The sequence below is a fragment of the Dromiciops gliroides genome, chromosome 5, assembly GCF_019393635.1.
Source record: "Dromiciops gliroides isolate mDroGli1 chromosome 5, mDroGli1.pri, whole genome shotgun sequence".
Classification (NCBI taxonomy): Eukaryota; Metazoa; Chordata; class Mammalia; order Microbiotheria; family Microbiotheriidae; genus Dromiciops; species Dromiciops gliroides.
In genome coordinates, this window is record NC_057865.1 from 260,647,758 (window position 1) to 260,663,576 (window position 15,819).

The following is a 15,819-nucleotide window of genomic DNA, read 5'->3' on the forward strand; positions in this document are numbered from 1 at the left end:
CTGTTTTTCAAAGCCCCTCTTAAATTCCACCCCTAAAAGCTTCCCTTTACTTCTATCCCCAATTGATTATGACCTTCCATTTCATATTTATCAGTGTATTATTTTTTCTTCCATACTAGACTGTAAGTTCCATGAGGTCAGGAACTTTTATCTTATCTAAATTTTCTCTCTCTCCCAGCCCTAACACAATATTGTATTTTTTACAATACAATGTCAGCTCCTTAATAGCATGGGACTATTTCTCTTTTTATCCCTAGCATGCTTAATAAATTGAATTGAATATCATAAATGTAAAAACATCCCATCATTTCTTTTTCATCTTATTCCTCTCTCTTTTCTATCACTAATAAAAGTATGAATAGCATTAATTTTCCATTAATCCATTTCATTCCATTCAGCTTTATAGGTCCTATCTTCCAAGTAATGGATAATTCTCCCAAATACAGTGATTATAACAAATTATTTCCTCTCACATTTTCCCTCTCCAAGGACTTTTCATTTTAAATCAAATGAGTGAAATTCTTTGTTATTGAGTTTTAGATAATCAAATGCCATCTCCTTTGTAGCAAAATTTAGTGAAATAGTGGTATTGTTCAACATGCGTTTGGAACTATAACTTTCCATCTTCAGATGCAATGAAACCTCAGACTTTGGTAATTTGTAATTTGTGGTCATTCATTCTGAGGGAGTACAATGGTAACTCTCAGTTTATCCACAAAAGAGTTTATTAAATTAAACAATAGTTTAAAATAGATTAGGGAGATTCTGTAAGAATAAATTCTAATGGGGTTTATGGTTTGTATGGAAGTTGATGCTTCTAATTATAAATGAGTCACTGATTCAGTAAAATTGGCCCAGATGGACCATCAGTTCATATTTGTCACAAAACAGCCTTTTTTAAATAATCCATATAAATTTTTCCTATATTAGTTCTAACTGGCCTCTCCAAGACAAGTTAGTAAGTGCCAGTTAGCCATTGGCAATGGTTTATTCTCAGCATCTTGGAGCTTTGCTGACCACTGAAACACATATTAAAGTCTTATTCTTTGATCCTCTACTCCATACATTGCCCTTCGTTGACCTGCTTCTGCTTGGACTCTTATTTATCCTAAGTTCTTAAGATTTATTGCTACAGCGCAGCTAGGTGGCATAGTGGATAGAGCACCAGCCCTGGATTCAGGATGACCTGAGTTCAAATCCAGCCTCAGACACTTAACACTTACTAGCTGTGTGACCCTGGACAAGTCACTTAACCCCAATTGCCCAACCAAAAAGAAAAGAAAAAAAAAGATGTATTGCTGCCTTATGTTCAAAAACACTCCCATACCTAATTGATAAGTTTTTATGGATTTCATTTCATCTCTGTTGACTCTTGAAAAATTCCATAGTTCCCTATTCCACCTTATAATATGGAAGGTCTCTGAAATCAATTCCCAACAGACTTCACCCCAGGATGGGCTAAAGACAAGACAGCTCGTAGCTATTCTGCTTTAACAATTTTGCAAAATGCAAAGGGAAAAATCTACTCAAAGAAGATGATGTTAGAATGTAATCATATGCTAAGCTGCACAGTACATAATGGAATTAATATAGAAATTTAAAGAGGGAATTATAGATCATTGTGGACTGTAGCATTCACCAATACGTTTATTTTATTTATTTATTTACTCATTCATTCATTCATTCATTTATTTAATTAATTCATTTATTTGTTTATTTGTTTGTTTGTTTGTTTGTTTGGTGAGGCAATTGGGGTTAAGTGACTTGCCCAGGGTCACACAACTTAGAAGTGTTAAGTATCCGAGGCCAGATTTGAACTCAGGTCCTCCTGAATCCAGGGCTGGTGCTCTATCCACTGCACCGCCTAGCTGTCCCTCACCAATACGTTTATACAGGAGATGAGACTTAAGATGAGATTAGTGAGGATTATATTAAAAGTTTGCTGAGAGCACCAAAAGAATGTCTTCATCCACTACTGAAACACAATAATTCTAAGTTCTAGAACCTGATCATATGGAAATTCCTTAATAAAAATGGAATCCACTTAAGAATAGTAGACACATTTTCAAAAGGAAAAAAAATAGGAGAAAGAAGCTAATTTTAGTCATTAAATGCAGTATCTTTTAATTACCTAAATTCCTTCTTAAATTAGAAAGTGATGCCAGTCATAATTTTGGTTCACTTAAAAACAAACAAACTAAAGCAACTTCAAGAGATAACTAATTCAGGGCAGAGAGATGGTTAAATACATTAATCATTGTAATACCAAAGTAAACTCTTCTAATTTTAAAAGGTAGTGTTTTGGTGATCCGAATTATCAAATTAACAGAATTTCTGATGCTGCAAAGATGTATAACAGTTACAAATGGTAATTAGTGCCAGTCTGCTAAAATGTCACAAAATGTTGATGGTCACCTAGGAAAGATTCCCATCATTTTTCTTTCCTCTTGTAGAAAGAGAATTAGGACTCCTATTTGTTTGTTTGTTTTTCCACTAAAGGAAATAATTTTACAAACATCTGTATTGATCAGCTTAAGGATTTTCTCACTTTTCATAACAAATTCTATTATTTTTTGCTCCATTTCTATTATATGTTGGGCTGTAGTTCATAAAGAGATTGATATCACCATTTTCTCTCTGAAAGAAACAAATTTATTCTAATCATCTATTCTCTTTATACTTGAATAGATTCAACTCAATTTCTTACATGATTTGTTGTCTATTAGTTACAAAGGTGGGATCCATCTGCCAAATCACAAAACTTTAGGGTTTGAAGAGACTAAAGACTCCATCCAGTCTAACCTATACATGTGCAGGAAATCTCTCTAAAATCCACAAGTGGTGGCAGCTAGGTGACGCAGTGGATAAAGTATCAGCCCTGGATTCAGTAGAACCTGAGTTCAAATCCTGCCTCAGACATTTGACACTTACTAGCTGTGTGACCCTGGACAAGTCACTTAACCCTCATTGACCTGCAAATAGGTAGACAGAAAAATAAATAAATGGATAGATAGATAGATGAAATCCACAAGTGATCATCCAGCTTCTACTTGAAGACCCCCAATGAAGGTACACTGCCTACCTACCAAGGTGGCCTTCTCTGTGTTAGGAGAGTTCTAATTGTGCACAGTATAATATAAGGCACTTACATTAAGCCAAAAATCTGCCTCTTTGCAACTTTCACCTAGTCTTTCCCACTGGGGATACACAGAACAAATCCAATCGCTCAATCTCATGTCAATATTTCAAATAATGGAGTGATTATAATTGACGACTTACCTTGAAATGAAGCAGCATGATACAGCGTGAAAGACATTAGAGATAAAAGACCTGAGTTTGAATGCAATCCCCAGTACATATGAACTGGGTGACTTCTGCCATATTACTAAATTTCCCCTTATCCTTTTTAAGTTTTTCTAGAAAATAGGAATAACACTTGTACTACTCTGACCTTGACAAGGTTTTCATGAGAATCAAATGAGATAATGTATTTAAAGTGCTTTATAAATCATAAGCACTATTCAAATGTGTATTGTTGTTCAGTCATTTTAATTGTGTCTGACTCTTTTGACCCTCATTTGGGGTTTTCTTGGCAAAGATACTGGAGTGGTTTGCCATTTCCTTCTCCAACTAAATTTTACAGATGAGGGAATTGAGGCAAACAGGATTAAGTGATTTCTCCAGGGTCACATAACTAGTAAGTGTTTGAGGCCAGGAAAGGGAATCTTACTAACTCTAGGCCCAGGGCCACCTAACTGGCCAATGTAATATATACTATTCTTAAAATAATTCTGCAAGCTCCTAATGTCTGTTTATACTATTTGGGGGTTTAATATGAACACATAATCATGAAAAGAGTGAAAGTTTCCATGATAAAAATTATTGAGTTGATTGATTTGGTTAAAACTTTTCTATATTACTTCACTATCAAAGATTGCCAAATGAATCTCATGGGGTAATACAACTTCTATTCAGATAAGTATAATTAATGTAATGTAGTACAAATTATATGAGTGCATAAAGACCAGAGATAGAATGTCAAGTTCATGATACAGTCAGTAGTGCTGTAAAACAGAACGAATGACAGGGAATAATTTGATGTCTGAAAAGGTAGGTATGAGCCAGATTGTTGGGGCCCTAATTGCTAGGCTGAAGAGTTTGTACTTTGCCCTAAAGTCAGTAGAGAACCACTGCAGGGCAATGGCATTGTTAGACATACAACTTAATAAAGATTGTCTTGATATCATCATGAAAGTTGGGTTAGAAAAGGGGGTCCCTAGAATCAGAGAGGTTGATCAGGAAGCTATTGTAATAGTCCATATGAGAAATGAAAAAGGTCTGAATTAGGTTGGTTGCTCTCTTTTTTTTTTTTAGTGAGGCAATTGGGGTTAAGTGACTTGCCCAGGGTCACACAGCTAGTAAGTGTTGTGTGTCTGAGGCCGGATTTGAACTCAGGTCCTCCTGACTCCAGAGCCAGTGCTCTATCCACTGCGCCACCTAGCTGCCCCGGTTGCTCTCTTAGTGACAGAAAAATACAGATGTGAAGAATGTCCTGAAGCTGGAGTATTGCATCCTACTGAGGAGTGATAGAGAGTATATGATGAAAGAGATAGCTATCCATGAAGGCAATCGGGAAGGACAACTTTTAGGAGATGATGGTACAAGAGCTGAGGGTAACAAGGTTACAAGGAAGCTAGGGTTTCTGCTAGGCAAAAGTGAGTACATTTCAGAATGGCAGCCTATGCAAAGCCATGAATGGATGTATGAGGAGGAATCCCACTGGACTGCAGATTTTTGAGGACAGGAAATGTCTTTGTTTTATTATTTGTGTCTGCAGTACTTAACACAGTGTCTGGCACATAATAAATCTTTACATGCTTAGTAAGTGTTTACTGCCTGAGTTCCAGGAGCAGCAAGTAGGCAAAGATGGGACACAGAATTTGTTAAGGTGAACAGTATAGAAAGGTGGACTGGAGCTAGTTGCTGAAGGGTTTTTATGTTGAGTTGAAGGATGTGTCTTTAATCTTAGAGGCAAAAGGAAGATGCTGAGATTTATTGATCAAAGAATGTTATGGCCAAACATGCTTTAAAGAAATTATTTTAGCAACTATGTAGGATGTATTGGAGAAAAGAAAGACTGGAAGTTGAGAATACAGTGAGAAGGCTTTTTTTTAAAAATAAGTATCCACTAGAGGATGAACTGGACCTAAATAAGGATAGTGGCCATGTGCAGGAAGAGAAGTGAACAGATTTGAAAGAAACAGGAGAGACAGAATCGACAAGAGTTGGCAACTGATTGGATATGGCATCTACTTGGCAAAATAGAGAGAATGTTGGAATTGGAGTCAGGAAGAGCTAAATTCAAATCTGGCTTCAGACCCTTTCTAGCTGTATGATTGTTTACTCAAAGTCTGTCTGCCTCAGTTTCCTCATCTATAAAATTGGGATAATAAAATAGCACCTACATATATATATACATATTTATGTATCTATTTGTAATGTGATTTGTGAATCTTAAGGTTTTATAGACATCCTAATCTATTATTATGTGAGAGACGATTTAGAAGTCTGTGTTGAAGATGGTTTAGAGGTTCTGAACCTGAGTGACTGGAGAAATCATGATGCCCTCTTCTGAAATAGAGATATTTGGAGAAGAGATCAGCTTAGGGGAAATTATAAATTCCATTTTGGATATGATGAATTTGAGGTTTCTATGGAACATTCAGTTAGAGATGTCCAGCTGGTAGCTAGTGATATGAGACTAGACTTGTGAAAGAAACTAGGCATAGAAATACAGACTTGGGAAACATAATAAAAATGACTGAACCCATGAGAAATGAAATCATCAATAGAAGGAAATAACAAGTATAAATAGCAAGAAAAATAATTAAAGAAGTCTTTTTTTTTTAATTAACCTTCCCCCCCCCAAAAGAAATTGGAATATCGGCTTAATTGCAAATATAAAGAAAATAAAGCTTATCACAGAGAAACCCCCAATAAAGTCTGTCAAATATAGATAGTACACATTAACAATATATTGGAAAAATGCTGTGTCAGTAATCTGAGTACCTATTAGATGGATGAAGTTTTCTATTCTGTATAGTATATCTTAACTCTTGCATTCACTACAAATGTTTTTTTTACATTATTCTCTCTCTCCTGGGTAAGCAATTTTATAAAAAATGCTTCATTAATAGTAAAATAACATAATGTCACCAATATGTAATAAATTGACAAAATTAAGGAAATATGACAAAATATATTTGTTTTTAAAAATCACATTTTATGAAATTAAGAAAATATGAGACATTATTAAATCACAAATTTCCTGATGTTTTAAAGTTTCCTACTCTAATTTCAAAGGTAATTAGTAAAAGTCACACTTCTGTTTTATATCAACAAACATCAAGTCAAATTAACAAATGTTTACTAAATTCCCACTATATACAGAACTCTGTGCTAAGGGCTGGAGAGAACACAAAGTCGAATTGTATGTTTTGTAACAGACATCATGAAAATTGAAATTTCACTTCTATATAAAATAATGAAAACAATGAAAAACAAGATAATGTATATGATGTTTGAATTGTCCATCTGGTTCAGTGAAAGTGGTCAAACTGATTTAAATAAAGAATAAAAATAAATATTCTTTTCCCTACCATCTCTACCTTACCCCAAACCTGGCGAACCTAGCTCATTCACAGAGTTTAAATTGATGTAAACGCTTTGCTGCTAAAGATTCGTTCTGGTCACTTTCATTAAAATGTTGAATTTCTTCTCCATGCTTTACTTATGCTCTATCTGCTGTTAAGTAATACAATATGGGAAGGACTTTGAAATAAATTATATCTCCAGACACACAATGTTGGATGTATCAATGAAAATCCTATGACGTATTACTATACATCATGAAATTTCTATCATGACCTGCTTAACCAAGGTTTTTTTTATACATACCAGGAGTTTCATTCAAAGCATTTTACATATTAAATTACTTATCAAAACACAGCATATGTAGACCTTGACATTTGTTAAAGAACCAGGGATTTAACCAAAAAAAGACCAGAACAAATCTTTAGCAGAAAACAGATTAAACAGCAAAGAAGTGGCTGCTTGGAAATGAGAGCATTGTAACTAAACTTCAAGACATGCTTTCAGCACATATTTAAAAGATTGGTTGGTTGTTCTGTATGATCACCTGAAAATATGCTTCAGAAGATTGTTGAAGATTCATGTAGCCTCTGACAATAGTCTTTGAGAGAATGAAAAAAGGGACATTAGCAATTTTGTTCCAAGAGACTATCAGTAAAGATATCTTTCATATCAAATTGTTTTCTTAGTTGAGTCCCTTACTATTTTATTCTTGGATGGATGGATAAATAATGTTAGAATGATTATACATTGACTGTGTTAAATTGCTCCTTTTTACATTTTTTTTCCAATTTTAGAGGTAATCATTGAACATAGTAATAGCTTCACATAACTCTGTTGTTTTTATACCACAATTTATTTTTCTATGTATCTATTAATTTTAAGTATTTCTATAATGACAAAAATATGTCACACAACACAATGTTAGAAAAAGCTTTATCGATGACTGGTCAAATTGTTTACAAATAGCAAAACAGTAACATTATGGTTTTTTTTAATCACACACAGAAAAATACTCTTTCAAAACTACTCTATTTGTTCAATCTGATCTTAAATGTCATGTGGACTGCTAATTTTCCTCAAACATTTCCATTCCAGCAAAAATGTATTTAGAGACTGTTATGAACAAGCCAGCCTGTAATATCACATAATAGTTGTTTTTAGGTATAATTATTGATATTAGCAAGAGTTACAACTTGCTATGAAAAGATTACAGATTGTCACTTAAATATAGGGTCACACTGTGTGGAGGGACACAATGACTTGAAGATTCAGTTGTGAAAGACAAAATATAACAAAGAGAGCCTATCCATATTAGTAGATTTTTTTTAATGCAATTTGTTACAAATGGAAATTCTCTGATAAATATCAAGAATTTAAAGCTGCAGGGAGGGATTTTACTAACTATAAAATGCCCCCCATCAAATTGAAGTTAATTTGCCATAAAATTCATTATTCCCAAAACATAAATAAATTTATAAATATACACCAAACACTACAATCTTTTGTTTTCATCACTAGAAAAAAAAGCTTTATTAGTTAATGAAAGTATAACTTTTTCTGTGTACCTAAAATGTGGTGACATATTAGACCCAGCATATATGTTTCAAGTATTCATTCCCATTTTGTACATTAGTAGTTGATATTTTAAAATGCTAACTATTGTTGACATGATGTAGAATATGCAATATAATTATGAAAAACCCATAATTTGCTTACTTAGAGAAAAAACTAATCATTGTACTAATAAATTCATCATTCTTCTTTGTAAGTTTTTTTTTAAGCCAAAATGTTGGATATTTCTGAGGGACCATTTATTCTTTAATTAACTTTTTCATTTATTAAATTAAAACAGCTTTTTTCTGTTTTTTTCTTTTTTTATCAGTTAGTAAACTGATACCCCCAAGGGATTTTCTATGAAACCACCCTATTCTTCCATACCTTTGATCAAAAACAAAGCATACCTAAATTGTGGCTATGTGTATGAATATATGTTTATTCATGGCATAGTTTATTGACCGAGTGTTTTTGTTCTTGCCTGAGACAAATTTTCAAAACTCAAAAATGGTAAAAAAAAAATGTGCGGCAATCTATTAATGAAAAATTTTTTATTGCATCATGGAATGAAATAGGGCTGCCTAATAAACTAGTTAGTGAGTGTGCTCATTGCTGGAATTGCTCAAGCACTGGATGAATGACCACTTGTCCTGGGTCTAAGGGGGTATATTGGATAGGGGTTAGACTAGATAATCTCTAAGATCCCTGTGGACTCTTAGTATCTATGATTCAATGCCAGATTCCAGTTTTATGCCAAGAGTAAGATAAATCCTTTCAGAAATTCTCTTAACTCTTTTTGTCCATTTGTTTCTTATCTGGAAAATAATGGCATTGAGTGTACTCTGATACTGCAGTTGCTTGAAATGGTTAATACAGTTTCTAAAAGTGCCTAACTGATTTTCTAGGAGCAAAGTTACAGTAAATAATTCTGACCTACCCATCTAAAAGCCAAATTCAGTCACCATTTTAGTTGAGAGAGAAGTCTCTCTTTTGAGACTTCTGACATGATTGCCAATTGTGAAGTCATCACAACTCATTTTAGATGCAGATCTATTTTTAACAGACTGAGTTGCCTTAAGCATTTAACCTCTCTGTGTATTGCTTGCTCTTTTTCTCTAAAATAGCAGATTTTCTTCTACCTGCCCTTCAGGAATGTGCTGATGACAATTCAGATAGTATGCATGAGCCTATGGACCAAAAGTAGAATCTGCTCACCTTTGAGCAGTGAATGAGCTTTTTTCAAGTGACCTAGACTAAATCGGTTCACTGACTGACCAAATCCTAGGATCATAGATTGAGAGTTGGAAGGGACCTCAGGGGCCAAATTCAACTCCTTTATTTACAGATAAGGAAATGATCAATAAAAGAGGTTAAAAGACTTGTCCAAGGTTCCACATGAAATGAGAGTCAGAGCCAAGATATAATTCCCGAGTTCCGGCACTCCAATCCACGTCGTCGAATGGGGCTGAAATTTGAGCAAGTTCCTCAGGATTTTTTTTAAAGAACATTGCAGTAGGAAATGATGTTCACAAGTGATATTAATCACCTCTTCTGCCAAACTTGAATTTAGAGAATGATTCCTCATAAGTGTCTAAAGTTTATGAGCCCTTTATTTAGCTACTTGCTTATTAAAATACATCTAAATACCTAAGTTGATAATTAAATATTAATACCCAGAGCAAGATAGAGTTCTTTTTTCTCTCATAAAACAGTTACTCTAGAAAGGACAATAGAAAGATAACTAATCTCATCCATTGCCATTCTGTAGTTCTACATATGTAAATTAGCATGATAAGTGATTATTTCTCCTGTCATGGATAATATTCAAAAGCCTCTTGCTAAACCTAATGCAGTGTTGAAGAACATATTGTCAAGAAGGGCTTTATTGCATCTAATACATGATATACACATGTGTACTAGTTAATATCAATATATCACAACGTGCTTCCATTCTCCTTAGACATCTTCAAGGCTACCTCTCTTTCTTACTCTCAGAACTTAAATTCAGAATCAGAAGGCAGAACAAATTCTCTGCTTACCAGAATGAAGTATACCTGATGTTTAATGTTCTTCCACCGATCCAACTCTTCTGTAGTAGTTTTTGCTTGTCTCCACTTGTTCTGTCTTCTGAGATGATGAAAAACCAGTTATTAAAATATTATAAGGAATGTTCCTAATATATTAGCTTTTCATCTTCTCTTCTAGAGTAAAAAGGATATGAGCTCTTTCAACCCAGATCTCATAAATCTTATTTTCCATTTCTAGTAATTGTTGTTCCTGTTTGCAAGATTTTCTCCAATTTACTCAAATCTGTACTTTAAAAAAAAAAGAAACTGACAATTATATGTAATTCAGGAAAATTGAGATTGTTTACTTATTTTATAAATATCCAACCATTATGGTGTTTTTACTTATAAAAATAAGCATAGAAGCTAGGAAGCAATTATATTCAGTGATTACATTTTTGAGTAACTTTTTTTTCAACTAAAATGGGCATAAAAAATCCTCCCAAGTTTTCAGTAAATAATTTTTCTCCCAAACACCAAAAAGATGTTTCTAATAAATGAGAAATGTCAGTGACCCTCAAGTACATACTGTTGACTTGATCATGTTTATTATTATTTTTTCTAACCAATTTTACTTGGATCATGTTAAGTGGAGGTTTATACTTAATGCTATTATTTTTGCCTTTCAGTTAAGGTAATAACTGTTCCAGGGATAAGAAATGCTAAGAAAAAATGGGTATCACATCGAGACTATCCAGTGCAGTTCAGCGATGGATGGGAAAGTGGGAAAAGGAAGGCGAAAACTTTCAACTAATCTTTCAAACTTCAACATGCAAAACATATGGCGAGCTGTTTCTTTTCAAGAGGTCTGTGAATATCTGGTTATATGTTACCAATTGGATACAAAGTTTTAGAGTACTGCATTTAATTTGTTTTACTATACATGTTTTGCAATTTAGCTTTCTGGTGGAGTTATCTTACTCCCCATCAGTAAAATACAATTTTTGCAATGGTTCCTGTGCTCATGTGGTATGGTCTCCAGAAAATGTTAACCCTTTGATATAATTGGAAGGAGGAATTTGTAAAACCCAATTTCTTTAGTTTTAAAAGAATTTTTATTCATAACTTCAAGTGAAATTTTGTTACCAATAATGATAAATCTGTTAATAACAATTTTGGGAAGTTTAACATCCTGATTATATATGTTTTTTTCATGATACTATGTAATGTATTGTATATGAAAAATTTGTATTCTACTTTCACAAGCTTTCAATCGTATAATTTGCATTATTGAACTAGATGGGGAGAATTGTCATCTTTTCATAGGTGAATTGATTCATGTTCATAATGTTCTTGCATATGTTTTTCTAGTTGTTGAACTGGTCTAAAGTTTACTTTAGAGTTGGTCTTTCAAATTAAATTGAACCTGATAAATTAAAACAAATTGGATATTTTAACAGTACTACTATTTGAATAGGTGGTATATTTATTATTTTGACTTATGGAAGTACATGAGAATCTAATAAGTGATTACTATTCTGACTCAGAAAATTGCTAGACATATATATATTATATATATATGTATACATATATATATATATTCATAAAATTATCCCCCAGTAACCAGTTCTTTCAAGTCTTTCCAAACTCCAAGCATCATTTTATTATGTTTCATATTTTCCCAAAGTTACAGATGTCTAGTCTTCCTAACTGTCTAGTAAAGTTCAATGAGAACTTATTAAATTAAATATGCAAAATCTTGCAGTTACCTTTAATGGACTTTGAATGCTATTGCTCCCTTGAATCCAAAACTGTTTTTACAAAACAACATTCCCGAGTTTTCAGCGACTTTTCATCTAAGTATGAGTTGAATAATAGGATCTAGTTGACTTTCCTTTTAGTTTCTTCCGTTTTTGAAAGCTTTCAGCTGGAGAAAAGAGATGCCTAAACTTATCTAGGATGGATTTCTTTACTTGCTCAATCCTCTCCCTTTGGGTCCCCAACATCATTACCATCACTACCATTTTTCTCGACTTTATTCCCATTAAAACCTGTAAATCCCTTTAAACTGTGATTGAGGTAGAAAAGTCAATGAGCCTTGGGATGTCAGTCAATAAAGAAAACATAGATTCATATGTTGTGGCCTAGAAATTGAGTTTAGAAACATAAACTCCATATGCAATTGTTTTGTACAACAGGCCATTACATTATTGTCTTTTCACTAACAGTTTCCACATAGCAATATAAGACGATTGGAAATATTTCATTGAATCAGCTTATTTTGAAAAGGGTAGGAGAAAACCACATTAAAGTCGGTATTGATGGATATTTTTATGGTTCATATACTAAAATCATTGAAGTGGAAAGTCAGTTTGTTCAGTTAGATTCTATTAAATTGCCTCAGTGCCTCAAATGGACTTACAAGCATGGACTCTTACTCAGCAACCCATTTGCTTTTTTTTTATGTGATTAAATTATGAGAAAAATGACAATAGTGACACTACTCCATTTTTAGGTATTCGGTGATTTTGTTGATGATAATGATGATATTTCCGTAATTTTCCTAGTACCAAATAATAATATGATGCTATACTGATAGTATTATTTTGAATCAAGAGTTGAACATTGATATTTTCTTTATTTACTTTTTGTTTATGAAGATAGTAGTCTTTCAATATCATCTTGGGGTTTTTTTAGAATTGAATAAAGATATTACAGGGCTCAAATTAAGTAATGCTCTTTCTCCTGTTTGCTAAGATTGCTGATAAGTCAAATAATAAATTTAAGTGAATTCAAAATTGATGGGAAGACAGTTCCCAATGAGCGATGATTAATGAGTAAGTGACCATCTGGAAAAGAGTGTTCAACTTTTATCCTCTTTCGGCTTAACATTTTTATCAGTAACTTGGATGACAAAGTAGATAGTATGCTTATCAAATTTGTAGATGATAACCAACCCATTGGATGACAGAGCTGAAATCCAAAATTATCTCAGCAAATCAGAACAATTGATGAAATATAATACTATAAAGTTTAATAGGGACAATTGTAAAGTCTTAGATTTGGTCTAAAAAAATTGAACATAGATACTGGGTAGGAAATATTTGCCTAGACATTTTTTTTATGTGAAAAAGATCTAGAGTTTTTAATGAATTGTAAACATAATATAAATCAACGGTAGAAATGGAAGCCAAAAAAGTTCATGGGCTCTTAAGCTAAATTAATAGAAACATTCTATCCATAATTGTCAAGGTGCTAGTCCTGCTATTCGCTGCCTTGGTCAGACCACAACTAGGGTATTTTTGCTCAGTTGCCAGTTAGTTTAACCCCATAATTTCATGGATGAAAAAACTTAAGGGCCACAAGATTACATGACTTGTCCAAAGTCACCCATGAGATTTGAACCCAGACCTTCTGACTCTAGAGCTAGTGATCTTTCCACTCTACCACACTGGATAAAGAATAATAGCTAGAAGGAAGCATTTGAATAATCATCGTGGAAGAGGGATTTTATATGTTTTACTTGGCCCCCAAACACAGAACAAGGCAGAAGTTAGAGAGTAATAGATTTCAGCTCACCTTAAAGAAAAACTTTCTCCTAACAATTCAAGTTATATCTCAAAGTAGAATGGGCCACATCAGAAGGTAGTGAAGTCCTCAGAACTGAATTTTTCAAGTGTCAGCTGAAATGTTGGGGAAATAATAGCTGTAGTATCTCCCTAATCAGTTGGTTTTGAGGATCAAATAATGTATGTAAAACACTAATTGTAAACTTTAAATGCTTATATAAATGTCAGGTGTCATATCACTATCATTAGTATGACCTTTCAAGGCTTTTATAGAGGAGATTCTTATTAAGGGAAACTATATGGTGCCTCTCAGCCCTACAATTTCATCATTTTATGAAGACAAAAATCCAGCCTTCTACATATGATTTTCCATGTGTGGGAGATGGTGAGTTAGTACTTATTTTCAGATTCATGAGGGGATCACACTACATAAGTAGCTGCTTATGGACCCAGCAGCAAATTTAACTTGTGATAAGAGAAGTGTGATAGAAAATGATGTCATTGTTCACTAAGAGTACTCAGAGATTAGGACATCCACGACATCTTCAGGTGATGGCCACTGAATATACTGGCCACAAAGATTCTCCATACTCAAAAATCAGTCAACAAACTAAGATGGGAAGCATGCTAAGTAATTGATTGGCACATTCTCCATTCCCTGAAAGAACAGAATTTCTAGTTAGATAGACAGCTTTATATGGAAGGAACCCAAGAAAATAGGAATAACATGTCATATATAATACATGTACACCCATGTATATACATACATACATACATACATGAAAGTTCTAATAATAAATGACACTGATTCAGAGAGGAAACAAACCAGAGTACAGAAATCTAGTAATATGAGAGCAGAGCATCTCAAAGCCTAGAAACCTTGGCCAGCCACATATACACATGAAAGGCCAGGGGGAAAGTCTTGCCCCTGGGCTTAGTTTAATTCTTCTACTTTTTCCCCCTCCAAATAATTAGAATGGGAAAATGAAAAGAGTTTTGGAATTGAGGAACCTAAGCCCCAAGATGCCTCAATTCACTGGGAGGGCAACCTTTGAAACTGGTATGAGATAAATAGGTAAACAAATCAATCAATTGTGTTGACTCACAGCTAAGTAAGTGGAGTTTAATAACTGGGAATTGAATAGGGAATCATGAGGAATTTCTAATTCTAAGTCAGACTAAACCCTGTAAGAGAGCATCTGCCCCCTGTAAACAGGAAATACTGTTGTGTCTGACACTGTGCCATTCAATTACATTTGGGTTTAAAGCATAGTAGTTTTGTTTGTTTGTTTGTTTGTTTTATAGAATGAAGTCCAAATGCACTACTTAGCTTGACTAGCTCTGTTCTAGAGAGTTGACCCGCTGAAAAAAAAAAAAAGTAAAGGGCTACTGAGCTGTAGTCTTTCAGGACATATGAGCCTATATAGTGCCTTCAATCTGGAGTTTCAAGATTCAGAGGAATCCATGTCTGAGTTGAGGAAAGGTTACCCCTAGGCGGTATATGAAATATTCTAGAGATTAGAGCCGTGTTTTGAAAAAAGTGAAAGACATGGATTGACAGAGGTAAATTTTAAGAAAAAGTCACAGAGTAAGGAAAAATAAAATCATAGATATAATTCCTACCAAGGAACTGCAACAGAATAGAGATTTTCTCCTCTACTATTCTGCCCTTGGGGTATGAATATACTGATTATGCCAGTGACAGCCAATTTCCAGACAAAGTACAACTTTCTCAACCAGCAAAGAGCTTAGCAACCCAACAGTAAGATAATGCTGGTTGGGAGTTGGTTGCACAAAAAAGATTAGCAGAGACATAGTAGAGAGTAGGATGATAGTACCTGCAGGAGAAGGGTACAAAAGAAACCAAATAAAGGAAAAGTAGGACTTTTTTCAATCGATCATTTTATTCTACAAGCCTAAACAATAGATTATGATAAAAGATCATCATCATTTAAAATTATATTGAGCTAGATTTTGCTTAGATATCATCTGTTTTATTCTGTTTCCAAAGTCTATCTGATGTTTTGATCATAGAC

At 33.7% G+C, this 15,819-nt stretch overlaps 1 protein-coding gene across 1 annotated transcript in view; it reads left to right on the forward strand.

Moving 5' to 3' along the window:
• Window positions 1–11,739, forward strand: part of LRRIQ1 (leucine rich repeats and IQ motif containing 1) — a 264,352-nt gene extending 252,613 nt beyond the window's left edge. The window contains exon 28 of the mRNA XM_043967714.1: window positions 10,904–11,739. Coding sequence (XP_043823649.1) covers window positions 10,904–11,028 — 125 coding nt within the window. The 3' untranslated portion in view covers window positions 11,029–11,739. The remainder of the gene's footprint in view (window positions 1–10,903) is intronic.
• The last annotated feature ends 4,080 nt before the right edge of the window (window positions 11,740–15,819 follow it).